This window comes from Amblyomma americanum, chromosome 8, assembly GCF_052857255.1.
Source record: "Amblyomma americanum isolate KBUSLIRL-KWMA chromosome 8, ASM5285725v1, whole genome shotgun sequence".
NCBI classification, from domain to species: domain Eukaryota; kingdom Metazoa; phylum Arthropoda; class Arachnida; order Ixodida; family Ixodidae; genus Amblyomma; species Amblyomma americanum.
In genome coordinates this window covers 28247978-28269025 of record NC_135504.1, presented here as the reverse complement: position 1 = coordinate 28269025, position 21048 = coordinate 28247978, and the positions used below count along the sequence as shown (strand labels likewise).

General features: G+C 47.9%; 1 protein-coding gene and 1 long non-coding RNA gene across 2 annotated transcripts; both read right to left on the bottom strand.

Annotated features, from left to right (window-relative positions):
- Positions 1 to 6001: 6001 nt before the first annotated feature.
- Positions 6002 to 8445, bottom strand: LOC144101215 (uncharacterized). Its single transcript, XR_013307958.1, has 2 exons — positions 8167 to 8445; positions 6002 to 6818 (listed from the first exon to the last, which is right to left on the bottom strand). It is a non-coding gene; the product is annotated as an uncharacterized LOC144101215 (long non-coding RNA).
- Positions 8446 to 9050: 605 nt separating this feature from the next.
- Positions 9051 to 10446, bottom strand: LOC144102246 (uncharacterized). Its single transcript, XM_077635552.1, has 8 exons — positions 10416 to 10446; positions 9910 to 9999; positions 9762 to 9851; positions 9620 to 9703; positions 9466 to 9555; positions 9318 to 9407; positions 9170 to 9259; positions 9051 to 9111 (listed from the first exon to the last, which is right to left on the bottom strand). Exons 1-8 carry the CDS (start codon positions 10444 to 10446, stop codon positions 9059 to 9061), a joined length of 618 nt encoding a protein of 205 aa, XP_077491678.1. The 3' UTR covers positions 9051 to 9058.
- Positions 10447 to 21048: the final 10602 nt, after the last annotated feature.

Sequence of the window (21048 nt, the reverse complement as noted above, 5' to 3'; positions counted from 1 at the left end):
GAGCGTCAAAGGAACGCCTGTATTGCCTGGAATCAAACATCGTATGTGTGGGACTATTTTGAAACAGTCTGCAAAACCAGCGATACTCTTCCAAGCGTCAAGCAAAGCCAACTCGTTCACAACCTTGATTGTCAACGGAAGAAATGTCAAACTGCAGCCTGACAGTAGTGCTGCCATGATTGTGATCCTGATGAAGTTGGCGACGGAAGGACGGATCAAGCAGATGGAAACAACGACCGTAAGAATGTGGAATGGATCCATTGTTGCCCCTCTTTGGAATTCAAGGATGGTTGCAACCATGGATAATTTACACAGGCATGTTGTTGATGCTGGAGGAAATCGTGAGAACAGGCCTGGTGCGTGACTCCACAAAGCGGCAAATGAAAGCGAATCGCCGCCGTCACTTGTTCAGTGGAGCAGAGGCAAAGAACAACATTATGAAACAAGTACTGCATGGCTTCAAGTACTGCAGAGGCAGTCATGAGCGTCAAAGGAATGCCCGTATTGCCTGGAATCAAACATGGTATGAGTGGGACTATTTTGAAATAGCTTGCAAAACCAGCGATACGGTCCCAAGTGTCAAGCAAAACAAATTCGTTCGCAACCTTGCTTTTCAACGGAAGAAAATTCAAACTGCAGCCTGACAGCAGTGCTGCCATGATTGTGATCCTGATGAAGTTGGCGACAGAAGGACGGATCAAGCAGACGACAACAGCTACCGTACGAATGTGGAAGGGATCCATTGTTGTCCCTTTTGGGAACGCAAGAATGATTGCAACAATTGAAAGTGATCAGGGACGCAGGCATGTTGTTGATGCTGGAGCTAGTCGTGAGTATATGCCTCGTGCATGAATCCACGAAGCAGCAATTGAAAGGCAATCGCCGCCATCGCCCGTTCAGTAGCGCACAGAAGGCAAAGCACAAGACAATGAAACAAGACGCAGGCTCTGCGAATGCAGTCATGAGGGTGCGGGAAACTCCTTCATGAGGGTGCGGGAAACTCCTGTATTGCCTGGAATCAAACATGGTGTGAATGGAACTATTTTGCAACAGTGTGCAAAGCTGTCCGAAGCGTCAAACAAAGCAAACGCGTTCACAACTTTGCATGTCAGCGAAAAAAAAAGTAAAATTCAAAGTTTAAAGCAGTGCTGCCGTGAATATGTTGCACATGTGGAATGACTGCGTTGCTCCACTTGGCTAGAGAACAGCGAATGCAACAGTGGCCAATGGACACAAGTATGTTGCTCGAAAAGGTACTGATATGGTTCAGTTTAATTACGGAGTACGTCCCATAGCGACTCAGGCTACGAGGTACGCTGTAGTGGAGGGCTCCGGTTCATTTCGGCAACCTGCGGTTCTTTAACGTGCACTGACGTCGCACAGTACACAATCTTCTAGACTTTCGCCTCCATCGAAATGCGACCGCCGCGGTCGGGCGCATATCTTTGAAAGCGAAATGCTAAAGGCCCGTGTACTGTCCGATGTCAGTGCACACTGAAGAATCCAGGTGGTCAAAATTATCCGTAGCCCTCCGCTACGGCATTCCTCATAGCCCGAAACAAGTCTGAGGCTGAGGTCAGGGAGTATGCCTGGTTCATGACACTGCAAAGCAGCAAATGAAAGCGTTCAAAGAATGTTCAACAGCGGATGAAGATGTTCACACACTGGAAAGAAGTCGCCGCCGTATGGAGCTGTAGATATTATGGAGGCAATCATGAGCGTGGAAGGAACGCTTGAATTGCCTGGAATGAAATATGTAATGAAAGAAGTGCGACCATTTTTCAACAGTGCACAGAAGCAGCGATTTCACGTCCCAAGCGTCGAGCAAAGCAAACTCACAACCTTGCATGCAAACGAAGAAAAGTGAAATTCAAAGTTGATGTTGGTGCCGTGAATATGATTTGAAATAAGTTTGTGACTTCAGATCTGATCGAGATAACGACGAGCCCGTGCATGTGAAATGGCTGCATTTATGCCCCACTTGGCAAAGGCAAGAATGAATGCAACAGTGGCGAATGGACAAAAGCAGGTAGTTCGTCAGAGTGTGTCTGGTGCATGAGTCTTCAAAGCAGCAAATCAAAGCGTTCAAATAATGTTCCTCACCAGCCAAAGATGTTCACACGATGAAAAAATCGCTGCTGTCACTCGTTCACTGACGCAGTGAAGGCAAAGCACAAGACCATAAAAGCAAGCAGTGCAGAGCTGTGCGTATTGAGAATGCAATCACGAGCGTGCAAGAAACGCCCGTCCCGCCCTGAAACTAATATGGAATAAGAGCCAGAAGAACTATTCTGCTCAAGTGTGCAAATGCAGCGACCCCATCGCAAGCATCGAGTATGAGATCATTCTTGAGATACTCGTGGTGAGAGACTGCAAAAGACTGCAAAGCAAACTCGTTCGCAATGGGGCATGTCAACTGAAGAAAATTGAAATTCCATGTTGACGTTGGTGCTGCCGATAATGCGATTCCGAAGAAGTTTACTACATCAGGACAGCGCGAGCAAACGACAAAACCGCACTTGTGGAATGGCTATCTTGTTGCCCCACTTGATAAGGCAAGATTGAATGCAACACTCGCCAATGCACACAAGCATGATCTCGCTCAAAGAGGAGGTGAGTATGCCTGGCGCATGAATCGGCAAATCAGCAAATAAAAGCGTTGAAAATGCTCAACAGCGGCCGATGATGTTCACGCCCTGAAAGGCAATCGCCACCGTCACCCATTCAGCGATGCAGAGGAGGCAAAACAATACCGTGAAGTAAGCAGTATGAAGCTGTAGGTACTGTGGAGTAAATCATGAGTGGGCAACAAACGGCTGTATAGCCTGGAATGAAGCAATCAAGGAGAGCAAAAACTGGAACCATGTGGAAACAATGCACAAAAAAGCGATACCACGTCCCATGAGTCGAGAAAAGAAACTTGTTCACAGTCTTTTCATCCATACTGAAGAAACGTCATTCATAGTTGTCTTGGTGCCGTGAATGATTCGAATGAAGTTTGTGACGTCACATCTCATTGAAGCAAGCCTGTGCATGTGAAATGGCTGCATTTATGCCCCACTTTGCAAGGCAAGAATTAATGTGAAAGTGGCCAATGAACAATAGCAGGTTACTGATCCTTGAGAAGTTCGTCAGAGTCTGCCTGGTGCATGAATCTTCAAGGCAGCAAATCAAAACATCAAAGAATGTTCAACAGCAGCCGAAGATGTTCACGCGATGAAAGAAAATCGCCGCTGTCATCCGATCACTGACACAGCGAAGGCAAAGCACAAGACCGTGAAGCAAGCAGTATGAAGCTGTAGGTACTATGGAGGAAATCATGAGCGTGCAACAAACGGCTGCATTGCCTGGAATAAAACAATCAAGGAGAGCAACAAGTGGAACCATGTGGAAACAGTGCACAAAAAAGCGATACCGCGTCCCAGGAGTCAAGCAAAGTAAACTTGTTCGCAGTCTTTTCATCTATACTGAAGAAAAGTCATTCACAGTTGTCTTGGTGCTGTGAATATGATTAGAATGAAGTTTGTGACGTCACATCTGATCGAGACAAGCCTTTGCATGTGAAATGGCTGCATTTATGCCCCACTTGGCAAAGGCAGGAATGAATGCAAAAGTGGCCAATGGACAAAAGCAGGTTATTGATCCTTGAGAAGTTCGTCAGAGTGTGCCTGGTGCATGAATCTTCAAAGCAGCAAATCAAAACATCAAAGAATGTTCAACAGCAGCCAAAGATGTTCACACAAAAGAAAATCGCCGCTGTCACCCGTTCACTGACACAGCGAAGGCAAAGCACAAGACCGTGAAGCAAGCAGTCCAGAGCCGTGGGTACTGAGAATGCAATCGCGAGCGTGCAAGAAACGCCCGTCCTGCCACGAAACGCAGCAATAAGAGCAAGAAGCAGAACTATCTTGGAACAGTGTGCAATAAGGCACGAGAGGCGTCGCAAATCGGGCATGAAAAACTCGATGTGCTCGTGATGCGAGACGACAAAGCACACTTGTTCGCAACCTTGCATATCAGTGGAAAATGGAATTTCAAGGACAGCATAGCTGCGGTGAATGCGTTCCCGAAGAAGTTTGCGACGAGAGGACGGACTGAGCAGAGAACGACGACCCTGCGCATGTGGAAAGGATCCATTGTTGTCCCACTTTGGAACGCAAGAATGATTGCAACAATGGCTAATGGACCCAGGCATGTTGATGCTAGAGTGAGTCGTAAGCGCAACGCCTGGTCCAAGAACCTACAAAGCGGTAAACGAAACGCAATCGCCACCGTCACCCATTCAGTGGCGCAGAGAAAGCAGAATGCAAGACCTTGAAGTAATCATTGCAGAGACGCAGGTACTGCGAAGGCAGTCATGAGTGTGCGAGAAACACATGTATTGCCTGGAATCGAACATGGTATGAGTGGAACTATTTTGCAACAATGTGCAAAGCAGTCAGAAGCATAAAGCAGAGCAAACTCGTTCACAACCTTTCATGTCAGGGAAAAAAAGTAAAATTCCAAGTTTACAGTGCTGCAGCTGTGAATGTTTCCGAAGAAGTCTGGGGTCAGGACAGAGACGATCGACAAGCCTCTGCACATGGAATGGCTGCATTGTCCCACTCGGCAAGGCAAAAGTGAAGGCAACAGTGGCCATGGAACAAAAGCATGTTGCTAATGCTCAAAAAGATCGTAAGAGTAGGCCTGGTGCACGAATATAGGAAGCAACAAATGAAAGCGTTAAAAACTTTGTTCAGCAGCGACCGAAGATGTTCACGCAATGAAAAGCAATCGCCGCTGTCAACCGTTCAGTGATGCAGAGGAAGCAAAGCGCAATACCATACAGCCAGCAACACAGTTTTGGTACTGTAGAGGTAACCATGAGCGTGCAAAAAACGCCTGAACTGCCTGAAATCGAACATGCAACAAGTGCAAGAAGAACTATTTTTGCAACAATGGGCAAAGGTTGTGACCCCGTCACAAGCATCGAGCATGAAAACATTGTTGAGGCACTCAAGTGAGAGACTGCAAAGCAAACTCGTTCGTAATGTTGCACGCCAACGGAAGAAAATTGAAGTTCCAAGTTCGCAGTGGTGCTGCCGATAATGGGATTCTGAAGTTTGTTACATCAGGGCAGGGCGAGCAAACGACGAACCCGCGCATGTGGAATGGCTTCTGATTTGTCCCACTTCGTAAGGCGAGAATGAATAAAGCAGTCGCCAATGGACACAAGCATGTTGCTGATGTTCGTTGCTGAATTGTTGGCAGTTGAATTTGACTACAACCTCGATGCCAACATCATGAATCGAGTGCTTGTGATGCGATAGGCCACATTTTGAAGTACCCAGAGGTCGCTGGCCCAACATGAGGTGGTCTACCCGGATTTTTCCACCTTGTGACTAAGCCGGCCTTATGTTTGAAAACAGCGACTGGTTGGCTGCCATGCGCCTGTAAGCGTGAAACTGCACACTGAAGTGTCACTGAACCAACGCCGGGTGTTAGCCTCATGGTTGTGGCAACGAAGAAGAACGGAGAAGTGAGGCGCTGCATTGATTCTCGCGCGCTCAACGATGCATTGGAGCATGAACGGCACTCACTGACAATCCTCGAAGACATCTTTCCCGAAGTCGCAAAAGCAAGGATCTTCTGAAAACTATACCTGCGTGATGGCTACTGACTGTTTTAGATGAGTCCAATCGCCTTACCATGTTGGCGCAGCAATGGAATGTTACCGCTGGCTGCGCCTCCCCTTTGGACTCACTGTCAGCAGTGTAATTTTCAAAAGAAACTACAGTCAGAATTTTATGACCTGGATGGTGCGCTGGTTTTCAATGTTGGAAAGGCCGATCATGAAGCTCACTGCGATCGTGACGAGAAGGTCGAGAACGTGCTACAGAGATAGATGCCAGCAGATTAGTGTGCATCTCAACAGAGAAAACTGAACTCAACTGCTGAAGCAAGACAGTTCTAGTTCACATTCTGACAAGAGAAGGGGTACATGCAACCAAAGAAGGCACTTGAGAGCAACAGTGATCCATAAATGGCATTACTTGACTTAAAGAACACGTTGCTACATTATTTGAAAGCAAGTCTTGTCCAGCTCGGCAGGAGCACGCGGACTACATTCACAACGACAGAACTGTTGCAGCCAAAAGTTGCAGTCAACGTTGACAAGCAACTGGAAGAGAATATGTGAATGATGGTGTTCTACCACGACTAACGAGCAAAGAATCTGCCACATTTAGCGGAAGGACCATATATGTCACAGTACAGCAAAGCAAACAAGCCACTTGGGAAAGATAAATAGTGACCGAGAAGTGCGGCGACAGATTGTGAGGAGAAAAACTCCCCAAGGGCAGGTTCGTGATTTCCTCAGAGGCATGACACCGGAGGATCAAGTAAACCATACCAGACTGAGCCACATAGCAAAAGAAAAAAAAAACGTTGCGATAAAAATGGCGGATATAGGAACACTACTAGGAAGAGGGAAAACGTAACAAACTACAAATGAGCCAGCATGAGGAGAGTTCACCGGTCTGTGGCGGTCAGTCCAGCAGTGGGAGCGAGGTGCAGTTGAGGGATCGGAGTGGACAGCGTTGCAAACGACCTATGTGTGGTTCACTCGGTAGTAGCTGCTGCTGTCCGATGATGTAGGCGCGGCGGGGCCAAGCACTGCCGCAGGCCTGACCTCGCAATGGTAGTCAGAATGCCGGGTGCGGAACCACTGCAGCAGAGGTTAAGGCACTTCCGAAGCCTGGTTGCGCCATGAAGGAGACTACTGCCCAGGTCCGGTCACCCGGGTATGGCGGAGGAGACACCTTGACCAGCAGCAGGCCCTGCAAACGGGAAGGCAGGCAGAGATGGGCATCCTCACGAGGGCGTGCTCACCCTCACCTCATGAGAATTTTACTCGGTGAGGTGAGGGTGAGGGAGGATGGGCGCATGAAAATTCGCAAGGACAGGGTGAGAGAGGGAAGACATGGTGAGGTGAGGGCGAAGGAGGGAATTAAGACATGCGGTGACGGCGAGGGAGGGCAAGATGCACTACCTGAGGGCGACGGTGGTGGCCCGAACCGTACTCCAGGCTAACGTTTTTTTGTCTCTGCAGCCAGTTATAAATTATTGTTTTAAGCGTTACTTCTTAACGCGGAGATTCCCGGGGAAGACGTAGTTTGTGCAGTATGGAGGTACACGAGGCGAACACGAAACGCGGGTGTCGCACATCTTCTCTGTCGACGCTATGTCTACACCGCTGACAATGCTATGCCGAAAAAAAGCGCTGTTCTAGCTAAAACAGCCTATTGTTAAAAAATTGTGAAGTCTTAGGTGAAACACCCTGTATATAGTGGGCTAACAAGGGGGCACTGGCCGGGCCGTGCGAGTGGCCGCCGGTCCCACGGGAACTACATGTGGTACCACAGTCAACATTTGCATCATCAGCCCCGAGTCTGTCGGATGATCAGAGTGTAGAGTAAAACACGTAGAGATTATACCTAGTAAGGCCGTTGAATTCGAAATTTCTAAGCGTGCTATATCGGAATGAGGTCAGATTTCAGGTCAGTGATGTTTCAAAGAACTGGCTGGTAATGTTAAGTGACCAACAAACTTTCCTTGTTCTGAGTCTGTTCTGCTCTTAGCACATTGTAATGGTCGTAGTAAACGCTACAGAATTGTCTAAATATTCTTTGCGCACGTTAAGCTTTTTTACACAGACAACGCGCTGACTCATTTTAGCAGTCCATATAGACAACAATGAAATGTTACAATCGCAGGGCACATGCATGCATGCAGTGCGTTCCAGAAGTAAAGCACAGTGATATTTTAGGACTGATAACTGTTTAGGTTTTGCCTCACGCATTAGCTCAAAGAACTCACACACGTACGCGCACATAAATATAAGCGTCTAGCCTCACCTACCATATAGTGCCTTGAGGGTTTGTCTTGCCTATTCATTACTCCGTAATATCACAGAAGTTCCCAACTAGAAAATATAACTCGAGTTTTAAAACGACTGTTAGTGAGGGTGGGGAAGGGCCGACGATGTCAGGGCAAAAGAGGGCCAGCAAATTTTTAGAAGTGAGGGTGAGGGAGGACCGGATAACTTCAAATTGAGGGCGAGGGTGAGGGAATGGCCATTGATTCAAAAGTGAGGGAAGAAAAGTAAAGATGAGGGCATTTGCCCACCTCTGGGCAGGGACGGTCGAAGAGCCTGCGGCGCCGGCAGGATCCCCAAGCATGTAGCAGTTGGCAGTAGCCAGCACAGCACCCACCGTTCGAGAGAGCAGGAAGGAGACAGCAGGCCCCCGGTTCTGCTAGACCTGCTTCCCAAGTCTGGTCTCCCGGGTCCATAGCAGCCGATTATATCTGCCCGCTCTCGTGCTTTTTTCCTTGCGCGGTGTGTGCCCCACACGTCAGCACGAAGTGGCGCCTGTGGAGGATACGGAAAAGCCAGAATCCGCACATCTGCGAGACAAAAATGGAACTGTAGCAGATGCAAGCGCATATAAAATGCGGCCGCTTACTCTAACTGCACCCGGCTTGCGGACAGTTCAGCGTTGGTGACAGCAGCAGCAGAGCGGCAGACTGATGCACGACGATGGTATGGCGCCTAAGTTTCCCCCATGCTGACAGCACGGGATAGCCAGTGTGCGCTCGTTCTTGTAGATTCTGAAGGAGAACCTGCGAGGAAAGCGGGGAAGTCGTGCACGCATTGTGAAAGACCCGACGGGCACTAGCAGGGGCAGTGTCAGCGGAAGAGGCAGACGGCATGGAAGGAATAGAAGGATGAGCTACTGGAGAGTTATGGACTGCAGAATGCGCAAACATCTGGACAGGCTGCTTGTAACTAAAAAACACAAGCATCGATCAGGCATACTCATCATCTAAACATAGAGCTACGGACAGAACTCGAACGCTTACTGTGCGAGTGTCCGAACAGGTCCAAGTGCCGCGTGGAATACGGTAAAGTAGGGTAAGGTGGGGAGAAAGGCAGAGCCAAAGTCTGTGAATCTGCGATGATAAAACAGAGCTGTAACAAGGGTGTAAACATACAGAATTCGGATGCTTACTCAGAGCGTCAGAACCGGTCCAAGTCACATGTGGAGAGAGGCATAGCCAAAGTCCGTGAATCTGCGAAAATAAAAACAGCTGTAACAAGAGTGCAAGCATAAAAAATTCAGAAACATACTCTTAGAGCGTCCGAACAGGTCCAAGTGCCGCGTGGAGTACGGTAAAGTACAGTAGGGTGTGGAGAAAGGCAGGGCCAAAGTCCGTGAATCTGCGAAAATAAAAACAGCTGTAACAAGGGTGCAAGCATAAAAAATTCAGAAACATACTATTAGAGCGTCCGAACAGGTCCAAGTGCCGCGTGGAGTACGGTAAAGTACAGTAGGGTGTGGAGAAAGGCAGGGCCAAAGTCCGTGAATCTGCGAAAATAAAAACAGCTGTAACAAGGGTGCAAGCATAAAAAATTCAGAAACATACTCTTAGAGCGTCCGAACAGGTCCAAGTGCCGCGTGGAGTACGGTAAAGTACAGTAGGGTGTGGAGAAAGGCAGGGCCAAAGTCTGTGAATCTGCGAAAATAAAAACAGCTGTAACAAGGGTGCAAGCATAAAAAATTCAGAAGCATACTCTTACAGCGTCCGAACAGGTCCAAGTGCCGCGTGGAGCACGGTAAAGTACAGTACTGTGTGGAGAAAGGCAGAGCCAAAGTCCGTGAATCTGCGAAAATAAAAACAGCTGTAACAAGGGTGTAAGCCTTAAGAATTCAGAAGCTTACTCTTAGAGCGTCCGAACAGGTCCAAGTGCCGCGTGGAGTACGGTAAAGTACAGTAGGGTGTGGAGAAAGGCAGGGCCAAAGTCTGTGAACCTGCGAAAATAAAAACAGCTGTAACAAGGGTGCAAGCATAAAAAATTCAGAAACATACTCTTAGAGCGTCCGAACAGGTCCAAGTGCCGCGTGGAGTACGGTAAAGTACAGTAGTGTGTGGAGAAAGGCAGAGCCAAAGTCCGTGAATCTGCGAAAATAAAAACAGCTGTAACAAGGATGCAAGCATAAAAAATTCAGAAACATACTCTTGAAGAGCGTCCGAACAGATCCAACTCACATGTGGAGAAAGGCAGAGCCAAAGTCCGTGAATCTGCGAAAAAACGTTTGAGGTCACTGCGGTAACCCGCATTGGAGGAATGTGAAAGCATTGACGCCTCCTCGTTTCTCTGCCCCTCTTTTCCTCTTTGCTTCACTTCTCCCTTCTCACATTTACTCGATTAAGCACTGATTAAATTCATCCATTTTTCAAATTGCCACAACTGTCTCAAGTTCCATCAATTGCCCATTTTGAGTTTTCAAACTTGGCGCCACGCTTCGTTTTCAAATTTGGCCCCGCGCGTTGGCTCCGGCCATCCTTCTGGTTTTTCAAATTTGGCGCCACACGTTGCCCTGGCTCCGCCCACTTTTTAGGCATTTTTGGCTTTAATCACTCTATCGACATTATTTTTTGCGCAGCATCCTCACATCCTCTTTCAATTACAACCATTCGCTTGGCGCTACCTCTTGTAAGTTCAACTGTTGCGGACACGACCTTGTCGACATAGCCTAGTAAAGCTTTCGCCTTAATAAAAACAACTGAATTGCGGCTCTGGCGTCACGGGAGGCGAAATCAGCAGTCACAATCAGGGAGCATGGGAGGAAAGGCACGACGCTTACGAGTCAACAGGCCACAAGCGAGCTGCAGAATGGCCCTGCGTCTCCGCTGGTACGCATGAGGTTCGTTTGCTGGAACACGCGCGCAAACCTGAAAGAAAAAAACGGCTTGCAGCGAAAACAATGTCAGCATAAACCTGCTATACTCACCATGTAGCGTAGGGTGCGGCCGCTTCTCGGAGAAATCGAGCCGCAGTGGCGGATGCCCAGACCGGAGCCAGAACACGATAGTGAAAGCTGGCCACTGACCTTGGCTGCAGCGGAAACACGATGTGCCACAGACCGCAGGCAGCGTCCGTTCTTCGGAGTTGCTGGACGAGGGTGGCGAGAATTCCGAGCGCCGTGTACGGCCACAAACCACATGTCGCTCAAGAATTAAAGAGCAATAGCTTGCGCGCGCGCGATGGCTTTAAGGCCGTACCCTTTTGAATGGCGGATCACACAAGGAGATTAGACCAATTTTTTTCTTAAAGCGCTGGCTTTAAGGCCGTACCCTTGTGAACGGCAGATCACAAAAAAAGATTAAACCAATTTCTTTCTTAAAGCGCGCGATGGCTTTAAGGCTGTGCCCTTGTAAACGGCGGGTCACTCATGGAGATCAGACCAATTTATTCCTTAACGCTCGCGCGTTGACTTTAAGGCCGTACCCTTTTGAACGGCGGATCACACAACGAGATTAGGCCAATTTCTCCCGTAACACGACATGGTGGCTGGGCCGCAAAGGCACTCGGAACGGATGCTCATTCCATCACGTAAACGACAGCGGGCAGTGAGCTACCCTGCCTAGTGTCAGCTAAGCCGGAACGTGTGCGCGCCGCGAATCCTAGCCCGCTGCGCTTCCGTCACGGAAAAAGGACCCGATGGCGGCGCTTCGTGAAACCTATATATACAAGCCTCGTGTTAATTTTGCTACACTGTTAGCCAGTGCTGCTTTTTTGTTTTTCTGGGGGTTTAGTGCGTCCCAAAGCGCCTCAGGCTAGGGGACGCGCCAGTGCCAATGGTTGCAAAAATGCGAGTATTCTGATAACGAATATCCAAGAACTCGTTTCACGAACGCAGCCCGCCCTCGCCGCGAGGCTTAGCCCCGCTCTCACCTTCGTTGCCGAAGGCCTGGCTCGAAGAAAGTTCCATCGGCGCTCCTCGGTAGTTCCCGAGCTCAAGGGTTTTGCAGCGCCTCCGGGGAATGGCGAAGATGACAGCAGCCAGCTGGCAACGCACACACAGCCACGGCGAGAAGCACCGCACTGCAAAATGAAAATAGCCAAGAGCTCGTTTCACGAGCACATGACACCCTCGCCGCGAGGCTTAGCGCTGCACTCACCTTCGTTGCTGGATGCCTGGCTCGAAGAAAATTCCGCCCGCGCTCCTCAGTAGTTCACGAGCGTAAATGTTTCGGGGCGCCTCCGGGGAATGGCGAGGACAACAGCAACCAGCTGGCAACACGGACGAAGCCGCGGCAAGAAGCACCGCACTGCAAAAGGAGAATAGCCAAGAGCTCGTATCACGAGCACATGACACCCTCGCCACGAGGCTTAGCGCCGCACTCACCTTCGTTGCTGGATGCCTGGCTCGAAGAAAATTCCGCCCGCGCTCCTCAGTTTACGAGCGTACGGTTCTCGGGAGCGTCTCCGGGGAATGGCGAAGACGACAGCAACCAGCTGGCAACACGGACGAAGCCACGGCAAGAAGCACCGCACTGCAAAATGAGAATAGCCAAGAGCTCGTTTCACGAGCACATGACACCCTCGCCACGAGGCTTAGCGCCGCACTCACCTTCGTTGCTGGATGCCTGGCTCGAAGAAAATTCCACCCGCGCTCCTCAGTAGTTAGCGAGCGTAAGGGTTTCGGGGCGTCTCCGGGGAATGGCGAAGACAACAGCAACCAGCTGTCAATGCGGACAAAGACACGGCAAGAAGGAGCGCACTGCAAGGAGCACCGCACAGCGAAGTGCCCTCATCGCTCGTCTGACAGCGAGGAAGGCAGAATGGCGTCGTCTGAGCCTGGCTGACAGCCTGCGCATGCGCTACTGACGCTGGCAGAACGTTCTCGAAGGCGCTGTGTGCGTCGTTCGAGTTATCGCGATCAGTGACTGAGCGTTTTCATATCTTTTTCTTGCACGACCCCCCCCCCCCCACCCTCTCGCTCTTCCCGGCTTCAATTAAACCCCATGCGATCTTCGACAAGAGGTGCCACACGTGCGCAGGCGGCAGCCATGACGATGCACCGGCGCCGCTTCTTCGATGCATGCGGACCATGCTCGCAGCGGCATGACGTTTTTTTTTTTCTTTAGACGACCGTCCGTATCTTATCTGGTGCGAGATGCTCACGATGAAGTGATCCGAAGACGCTCCTCTAGACTACACACCACTTCTTTTTTTAACCTCAGCAAGTCCCGTCTGTAGCAGCGCTGCTTTGGCGTTCATTTTATTTTTTCAAAAGTGCGCGTTTTCTACGGCCGGCCACGAAACTCGGAATTTTTGCCGTCAAGACAGCAAATTTTGGAAATTAGAAAGCATACGCAAAACTGTCTGTCTTCATTTGTCCTCTTGACGTTTCACGCGCTTCAGCAGGTGTACTAGAGTCGCGGCGATAATTAAGTGATTTGCGTAAATTCATCAAATAAGATGTCAGCCTTTTCAAGGTGCAGTCGCGGCTGCTCCTCGGCTGCGGCGTTGTTTTGGATTCAATGCACATGGTAACTGCGCTAGAGACACGGACAAAGATAGAAGGACACCACGAACGCTATCTTTGTCCGTGTCTCTAGCGCAGTTACCATGTGCATTGAATCTAAAGGTCACCAACTAGCCCAGCTGTCTGCTTTAGACGTTGTTTTCACTGCCGATTATACTCTGGTTCAAACGTTGACGTTTTCAAGAGGTCAAATAATGAAACATAGAAACCGCATGCCGGTTTGCTTTGTGGTTGTTGTGTGCCTCACAGAATGGCACACACTTACAAGGGAGATTGGCCGCAACCAGACGTTGACTACTTGCATGTTGCCATTTGCAGCAGCCGCGCTCTTTGACGACGTCGTCGTTCTTGGTGCATATTTTGCTGGCGGGGCGGGTAAATCCAGAGATAATAAGAAAAAAAAAGCTGGTGCGACCACAGCAGAGCTCCTCCATACCTGCTCCTAATAATTTGATGGTGGTGGGGTTGAATAGCTACCACCCCTCGATCCACCATTCTCATTTCTCTTCACAGTTTTGGCCGCCGTGTGAGTCGACTGTTTTCGTTTTTTCACCGTCTTCTATGTTTTTGCAGTCTGAACAACATAGCTCACTTAGCAAAGAGTAGCTTGTTTCCCTATCTCAGGTACTATCGGGTCGGAATGAAACGTGAACACGGGAACGCGTGGCCTTTGGTTAATTTTGATACATACAGTTTGGCGCGAAGAGCACCACGTGATTTAGATGTTACGCCGTCGTAAAACTGGGCTGTTTCAGTGTCCTTTACGGTTACGACCTCCATCGATTGAAGGGTTGCTTGCTTCTCATATGTGCGTGATCCCTATCGAGAAGGAGTACTTGCGCACGCACTCACAACAACACGGTTTTCAGAGAACTATCATGGTGTGTATGATCGTATGACTATTTTTCTTTTTTAATGCGAAAGCATTATTACGTTAGGCCGGCACAGGAGGTGTCCGCAGAAGGTGTCGCCTTAGCTGACGTCATCTGATGGCATCAGCAGTCATGACCCCATTTGTGTGACACTTGATGTAAAAATGGTATATCAGTATTGATCTGTCAGTAACATGTAATTAATTATCTTAATTGATTAGCAAGTCAGTACACCTAATTACAGATCATAATTATCACTATAAATAATTACAGTAACTAATGTTTACCATTAATTGAGTAATTAATCGGGTTAATTAATTGTGCTAATCAGTGAGACCATGCGACGTCATAAGAGTGCGACGTCATCCATACGTCAGATGACGTCACGCCCACACCCAATCAGAACTGTACAGCAACAACAAGTTCACATCGTTGAGTGGTAGCATCGGAGATCAAAGAACGACAGTCTGACGACGTCGCACTCTTATGACGTCACATATCCATACGTCTGATCACGTCACGCCTACAACCAATCAGAGCACAGCAGCGAAAAGGTCACATCGTCTAGTGGTGGTGGTAGAGGGGTAGGGAGTGGTAGCATGAATTCGTCATTCTCTGCACTCTTAGATCATTTTTATAGTTTTCCTAGCACTGGTGCAGCGGTCAAGCGAAGCGCCACTGCCCTTCTATGGCAGGTGCTGCCACAAGTGGAACTTGGGCTGCTTCGGTTGGGTTGCGATCCAATTTGATCTTCCCAAGCAGCCTCTCACTATTAATTGATCTTCCGCCTCACTGAAGCCAGAGCGCAGGCCTAGCTGCTGCTCACCTGCGCACCACTCGGTGGGCAGGTTTGCAGCCTGGCGCAAAACCGGCTTCAGACAGACAATGACTTAACGCAGGGAATAGCCTTATGCACTAAGAAAGAGGGGAAAGATGTGATTTAAGGGGGAATGGACGGGTCGAGGTGGAGGGGAGGGTGAAACAAACCACTCGCCCAGAGGAAACACGCTATAGCACACTTTTAAATAGATTGCCTCGGGATGTAAACTAATTATAATTAGGTTGTTTTTGCGTTTGGCAACCCGAGGCGAGAAACTTTCTGGAGAACGAAGCATGCAGGCTTGTGCGCACAGACCAAGACACCGAAACAGCCAACGTTTCCCGAGCTGTTTATTGATTGACGCTCCATCAAGAAATATTTCGTACCATTTCACCTCCTTTGATCAGTGTGAAGACACAGGTGGACAGAGCCAATACCAAGGGATACATGGCACAGTTTTCAGAGACTGTATGAGGTACAACGACTTCCTGTCATGTGTGGTACGAGAGAGCGGACACTGTTCCGCTGCACCAAACGTGCATCTCATTGACTGCTTGAATTATGCATGCACACCCAGAGGTTAAAAAACAAGATAGCATGACCAAGGCGTGGCTCTGCACGACATCATGTCATGGCAAGATAACCGCTGGCCCTTAAGGGTAACGAAGTGGATTCCAAGGAAAAGTAAGCGTAGCAGGGAGCGGCAGAAGGTTATGTGGGCGGATGAGATTAGGAAGTTTGCAGGCAAAGGGTGGGCGCAGCTGGCAAAGGACAGGTTTAATTGGAGAGACATGGGAGAGGCCTTTGCCCTGCAGTGGGCGTAGTTAGGATGATGATGATGAAAAACCACTCACATTGATGAAATGCCGAAATATGATCATGTTCCAAGCAAGGCTTGTGGCTGAGAATCACAGAATCAGTTATGTCCACTACAGGAACGTAACTCACTCTCCATCATAAAAAAAAGCACTTGCTGTCATGCTATACCTCCCCTTTCTTGCGCTCTGATCTGTTATTACATCGTCCACATTTAATGCACCGTTGTATCTGCGCTGATGATTATTCGATGCGAACGCACAAGACACGGGGAAACGATAGACAAAAAAAGCGAGACGTTAAACGGTTAAACCATTCGGGAGGACGGGGGAAGGTACAAATGCTCGCCTAGATGGCACAGATTCCTAAAAATTCATTTTACTCTTTAAGCAAGCATTCGAATTTAGTATTCTTAGAATTTGTCCCAAGAGCAGCAACGGGAGCAATTGAGCTTGCGCACGTGGTTATGATGTGTTCTTTTCTGCATTGTAGTGCACGTGCGAGTAGCCTTTACACGAAAAGCTAATTATTATGTTGCGAACTTGAGACCAGTGTGTTCTCCAAGGTTGTCATAGAATATAGATAGAAGGCTAAAACAAACTCGCCAGGCGAATTCAGTTCACCAGTACACCACCGCCGAGCAGGTTGACGACAACTGCATCGTCAGCTACGGCGTCCGCCATTTTGTGCCCACTGCTTAAGGAGCCAGGGGACACCGCTCAGCAGGATGTTTAGTTCATTGCAAAAAAGGGGGGTGGGATATGAAGAAAGCTCCGAAATGATGTGGTTAAAATGGTCATTTATTGACGCTCTATAAACTTTAATTGTCAATATGCAGTTGACGACTGTATTTATATCGGCATCAGAACAACACTTCGTCGACAGCTGCGTCAAGACGTTTTAGCTGTAGGCTGAATGATGAATTTCATTACAAAGCAGAGCGTAGTCTCGGTACTCAACAAAACATGGCATGACACACCCTGAATCCAAACAGTGGTCACCATCAGCGACTGGACAGTTACAGGCTGTATGCAACCGCGTCGAGTAAATAGAAAGCAGTGATGGCGATGTCACGTAATGGCTCTGCGTCTTTAAGAATGCCGTGTCTAAGTGGCGCTCTGCCAATGTTAAACGGTCATTTCAGCGATGATGTGAACTGCAGCGAAGGTTCACTTTTTCGATTAATTTCACGTTACCCGAGTTGTATGCTGCTAATAAGTGGGGAAAAAAATTGAGATAGCTTAACTTTTTTTTTGCTGGCCTTGTAAGAAGATCTAATTTCTAGGAAACTGGTGGCCCGACTCAACAAAGAAAGGTGGCTGTAACCGGTCACCGCTATCAGTTTTGGGGAAGACCTTTCTCGCCGCGGTCTTCGATGGTGGCATCTAAATGTCTGACTTTCTCTTAAGTGCAGGTGTCGCCGAGTCACATTCTGGCTTAGTCCGCTCCAGCGGATACAACCTCTGATTCTGTACTGTTTGTACAGAATGGAGGAAATGACCAATTTCCTTGACCGAATGGAGCGATTTGATGATGAAGAGAAATCATGGGGGCGAGTTCAGAGAAAGCATGAAAGGAAGGGGGGGGGGGGGGGAGCAGGGCAGGAATGAGGAAGCCAAGGGTTCCTGAGATTTTAAAGCGGACAACTGGGCTAGTTGGTGATCTTTAGATTCAATGCACATGGTAACTAGCGCTAAAGACAAGGACAGAGGAAAGAAAGACGGACACCACGAACGCTAGACATCAACTAGTTTTATTCCAGACAGACATATTCAAGATATAGGCAAACATGTACAAAAGATCACACCCTAAAGCGCATGTGCAACGGCACCTTCTCATTCATGAAATACAATTCTTTGGAAGACAAAGATAACGTTGGGCTGCTTACGCACGACTGTCGTTCCAAGTGAATGAGGAATGCTTCCAGTATTTCGCGTTTCTTCTGATCTGAGCTTGCAAAAATGACCTTAGTCTGATGATAAATCAGAGCACATTTATCCTTGCAACGTTTGCAATGTGCCGCCAAGTGTCCCGGACCTGATAATGCCTCGACAGCCAGCTTGTGCTCCATTAGCCGAACATTGATACAACGGCCAGTTTGGCCGATGTAGCAATTCCCGCATGACACGGGGAATCCTGTAAACCACGTTGATCCTGCAAGCCACATACGGCATTTGGTGTTTTATCGGGAAATGGGGCTTTTTCTTTTTTGAGGCAGCATCAACTGCCTTACACATTTTTCCGAGTTTATCGGGTGCAGTAAGCACTACTCGGACCTTGCCTTTCTGCGCCACCTTCTTTAGGCGGTGTGTCAGCTGGTGGATATAAGGCAGTGCCACGCATCTGGCCCGCTCATGAGCTTGTTGCTCATTAGTCGTTGCCTGTTTCGCACAGGTTATCATTTTCAACAGGCCTTCAGCGACAGATGTCACGAGTTCCCTAGGGAAGCCTGCCTTCGTCATGCGATCTGCCTGCAGGTGCACACTCTCATTCACCTTGTGTGAGCAGGATTTATCTAGGGCAGCACGAAGGCATGTCTTGGCGATACTTCTTTTTACTAATTTAGAATGGGCCGAATTAAAATTCAAAAGTTCTTTTTTAGACCTTGGCTGGTACATATAGCAAACCCGTGCGCCACTCAGAAAGAGCCAGACATCCAGGAACTGTAGGCTGCCATCTTTAGGAAGCTCCTGAGTGAAACGACAGCAAGAGATGCAGGGCATAATCTAAGGGTAAATTGAAGAGAGAGTAAAATAAAAAAAAGGTGCGGAAAAGCAAAAAAAAATGTCACTGAGGGGTGGGGGTGGGGGGGGGGGGGGGGCTGAGGGGTAGGGTGAATTTTAAAGAAACGATAAAAAAGCGTTACGAAGGATTGGAAGATTCTCTGACCATGTGCAGGTCCTATTCAAAGAATTACGGCAGCTTTATATCTCTTTGTCTCGACATGCTGATCCCTGCTGGTTGTAAGGTTTTAAATATCTGGATTAGGACTCTCTGTATTTTCTGTCCCTTTCAGATTTGAAGCCTGACTGAAGAATGAACAGTCGAGGTTTATCGAAGTTGCGACCGCTTTGATTAAAATGTTGGACGCTGCCTTTTGTACATTACTGGCTGTGTCAACTCGATGACCATTTAGTCTGGCGCACATTGATTCTCCGGTTTCTCCGATATACTGCTTCTAACAAGAGGAGCATTGAAGCACGTAGATAACATTAGAGGAAGCGCAGGTTATCTTTATGTGGAAGCTGAAGTAGCTTGCAATGCTTCTAACCATAGTCTCGATTTGTTAATGCTTGCCTGTCTCGTATCTAGGTCGAAAGCATGAGCTCACTGTAAGCAAAGGCTTCTTATCAAGGTTTTGTGTTGCGTCTGTATGGTACTTTGCGTCAGGAAATATTTTCTTGCGACTATCGTTTCCAGTTAACGTAGGGTGGTATTTCCGCTGATTATTGTTTATGTTCGGGAGAACGTTCGAGTATTTCCTTACAAGTGCAGCCTGCATGTTTGTAAACAAACGAGGTGGCGCTGCAGTCGCTAGCGAGCTCGTGGTAGGCAAAAGGTCGGGGAGTGGCGTCGCGGATGGGTGTTGAGCGCGGGTTTTCAAGGCTTGTAGGCGCGTTTACAGTTTCTGCGAATCAGAGCAATGGTCGATGCTTCCAACTTAGTAATTTGTTGAAGTACACGAGCTCGCGTTGGCCACGTGCGGCCTATAAAGAGAAATAGTTTGCCACTGTATTGTATATATGGTTAGTAGTAAAAATGTAGAAAGCGTTCCTGCCGTTTATGCGCTAGGCATTGAATAAAACAAGTTTTGACACTCTGCACTAGCCGGAATGATTTTACTTCGGGACAATAGTGATGGGAAGTGCTGGCCTTGTTTCGTCGGTGCAGACATGCTCTCATCGTCTGCTGACATACGTACGTGTCGTGCTGTGCGAAAAGTGGGGACAGCGTCGTGTCCCTCATCTCCTGTCTCGCTTAGCGCTGTTTTTAGCCGCATGACCACGCACCAGCCAGGCCGACTTGTCCTCTTATTAAGCTGGTCGATTTGGTGAAAATTTTTTATTTCTAGAATTATTTTCTTTCCTAGCCCTGAAGTCTAGTTTCGTGACGAAAAATTATAGCAAATTATTGAGTACAAATTTATAAATTACGCTTTTTAGAAGTGTGGTCGTCAAAAATTGTGAGGTAATTTCTTTGATTTCAGTGCCGCATTTCTTTGACCAAAGCGAAAGCGAAGATGCCATAAACGAGGGAATAAACTTTAAGGTTCGTTTTGTGACCTCTCACATTTTCTGCGACTGGATCACTCACCTTCGTAATTCGCATGAAAATCAAATGATTCCATTTGTCGCAAACTATTCCTGAGACGTTGAGAAGCGTAATAAATCTCTCGATTTTTTCCCTACACGTGCAGTACTGTGTTAGTTATTTCTTGTAAGAAACGTTTTCATGTAACAATGCATGCATAAGTACTGATCATATAGAAAAAGAACTAATCGCGTCATCGTATTGAACAGGGCTTTATGTACATGCTGGCATAAAAAAACCGCACTATCTACTAAATTATTGAGACCTTGGGGGGACTTGACGACGGTGTTAATTATAATTACCCAGAACTGCACCAGGTATAGCTATAAACAAAGGGAATTAGTGAAACTAGCGTAGGAATTTCATATTTGCACAAGTTTAGTTACATATCGCATGCATGAATAACGAAAACACTTTTCATTGCCGCGTCCCCTCTCAATCTCGCCACGTCTGTTAGTAGCACGCCTGCGGCTGCTTCTTTCCAAACAAGCTTCGCGATCATGTATTACCTCATGAAACATGACACATGCATGATGCAATGAAAAAGCATATGGCGTTTAGCACACTTAAGGTACGCTATTCTTAGCACACCAACGCGACCGCGCAAGATTGACACAACTTACCAGACTTCTTTCTACTCGAATGAAATAATTACGTCGTCATATCAAGAAACAGTTTCAAGTAAATATTGAATGTCATAAAACCCGCCATTAAAACATGGTGTGCTATTAACAAAAAAACGCATTACTTGGGGGCGAGTGAACCTGTCGGCCTGAAGTTCAGGTGAATGAACGCAGTAACTTGCATCCTATTAAGTGCATTGAGTGGCAGTGCCTATCGACTAGCTCCCAGA

What these genes read in the sequence shown, in the direction of transcription:
- LOC144102246 (XM_077635552.1), bottom strand. Translation starts at nt 10,446, where the DNA reads ATGCCTAAAAAGTGGGCGGAGCCAGGGCAAC. An exon ending in CTTGGACCTGTTCGGACGCT is followed by an intron (nt 9,556 to 9,619) that starts GTAAGAGTATGC and finishes TTATTTTCGCAG; the next exon opens with ATTCACAGACTTTGGCCCTG. An exon ending in CCTGTTCGGACGCTCTAAGA is followed by an intron (nt 9,112 to 9,169) that starts GTATGTTTCTGA and finishes TTATTTTCGCAG; the next exon opens with ATTCACGGACTTTGGCTATG.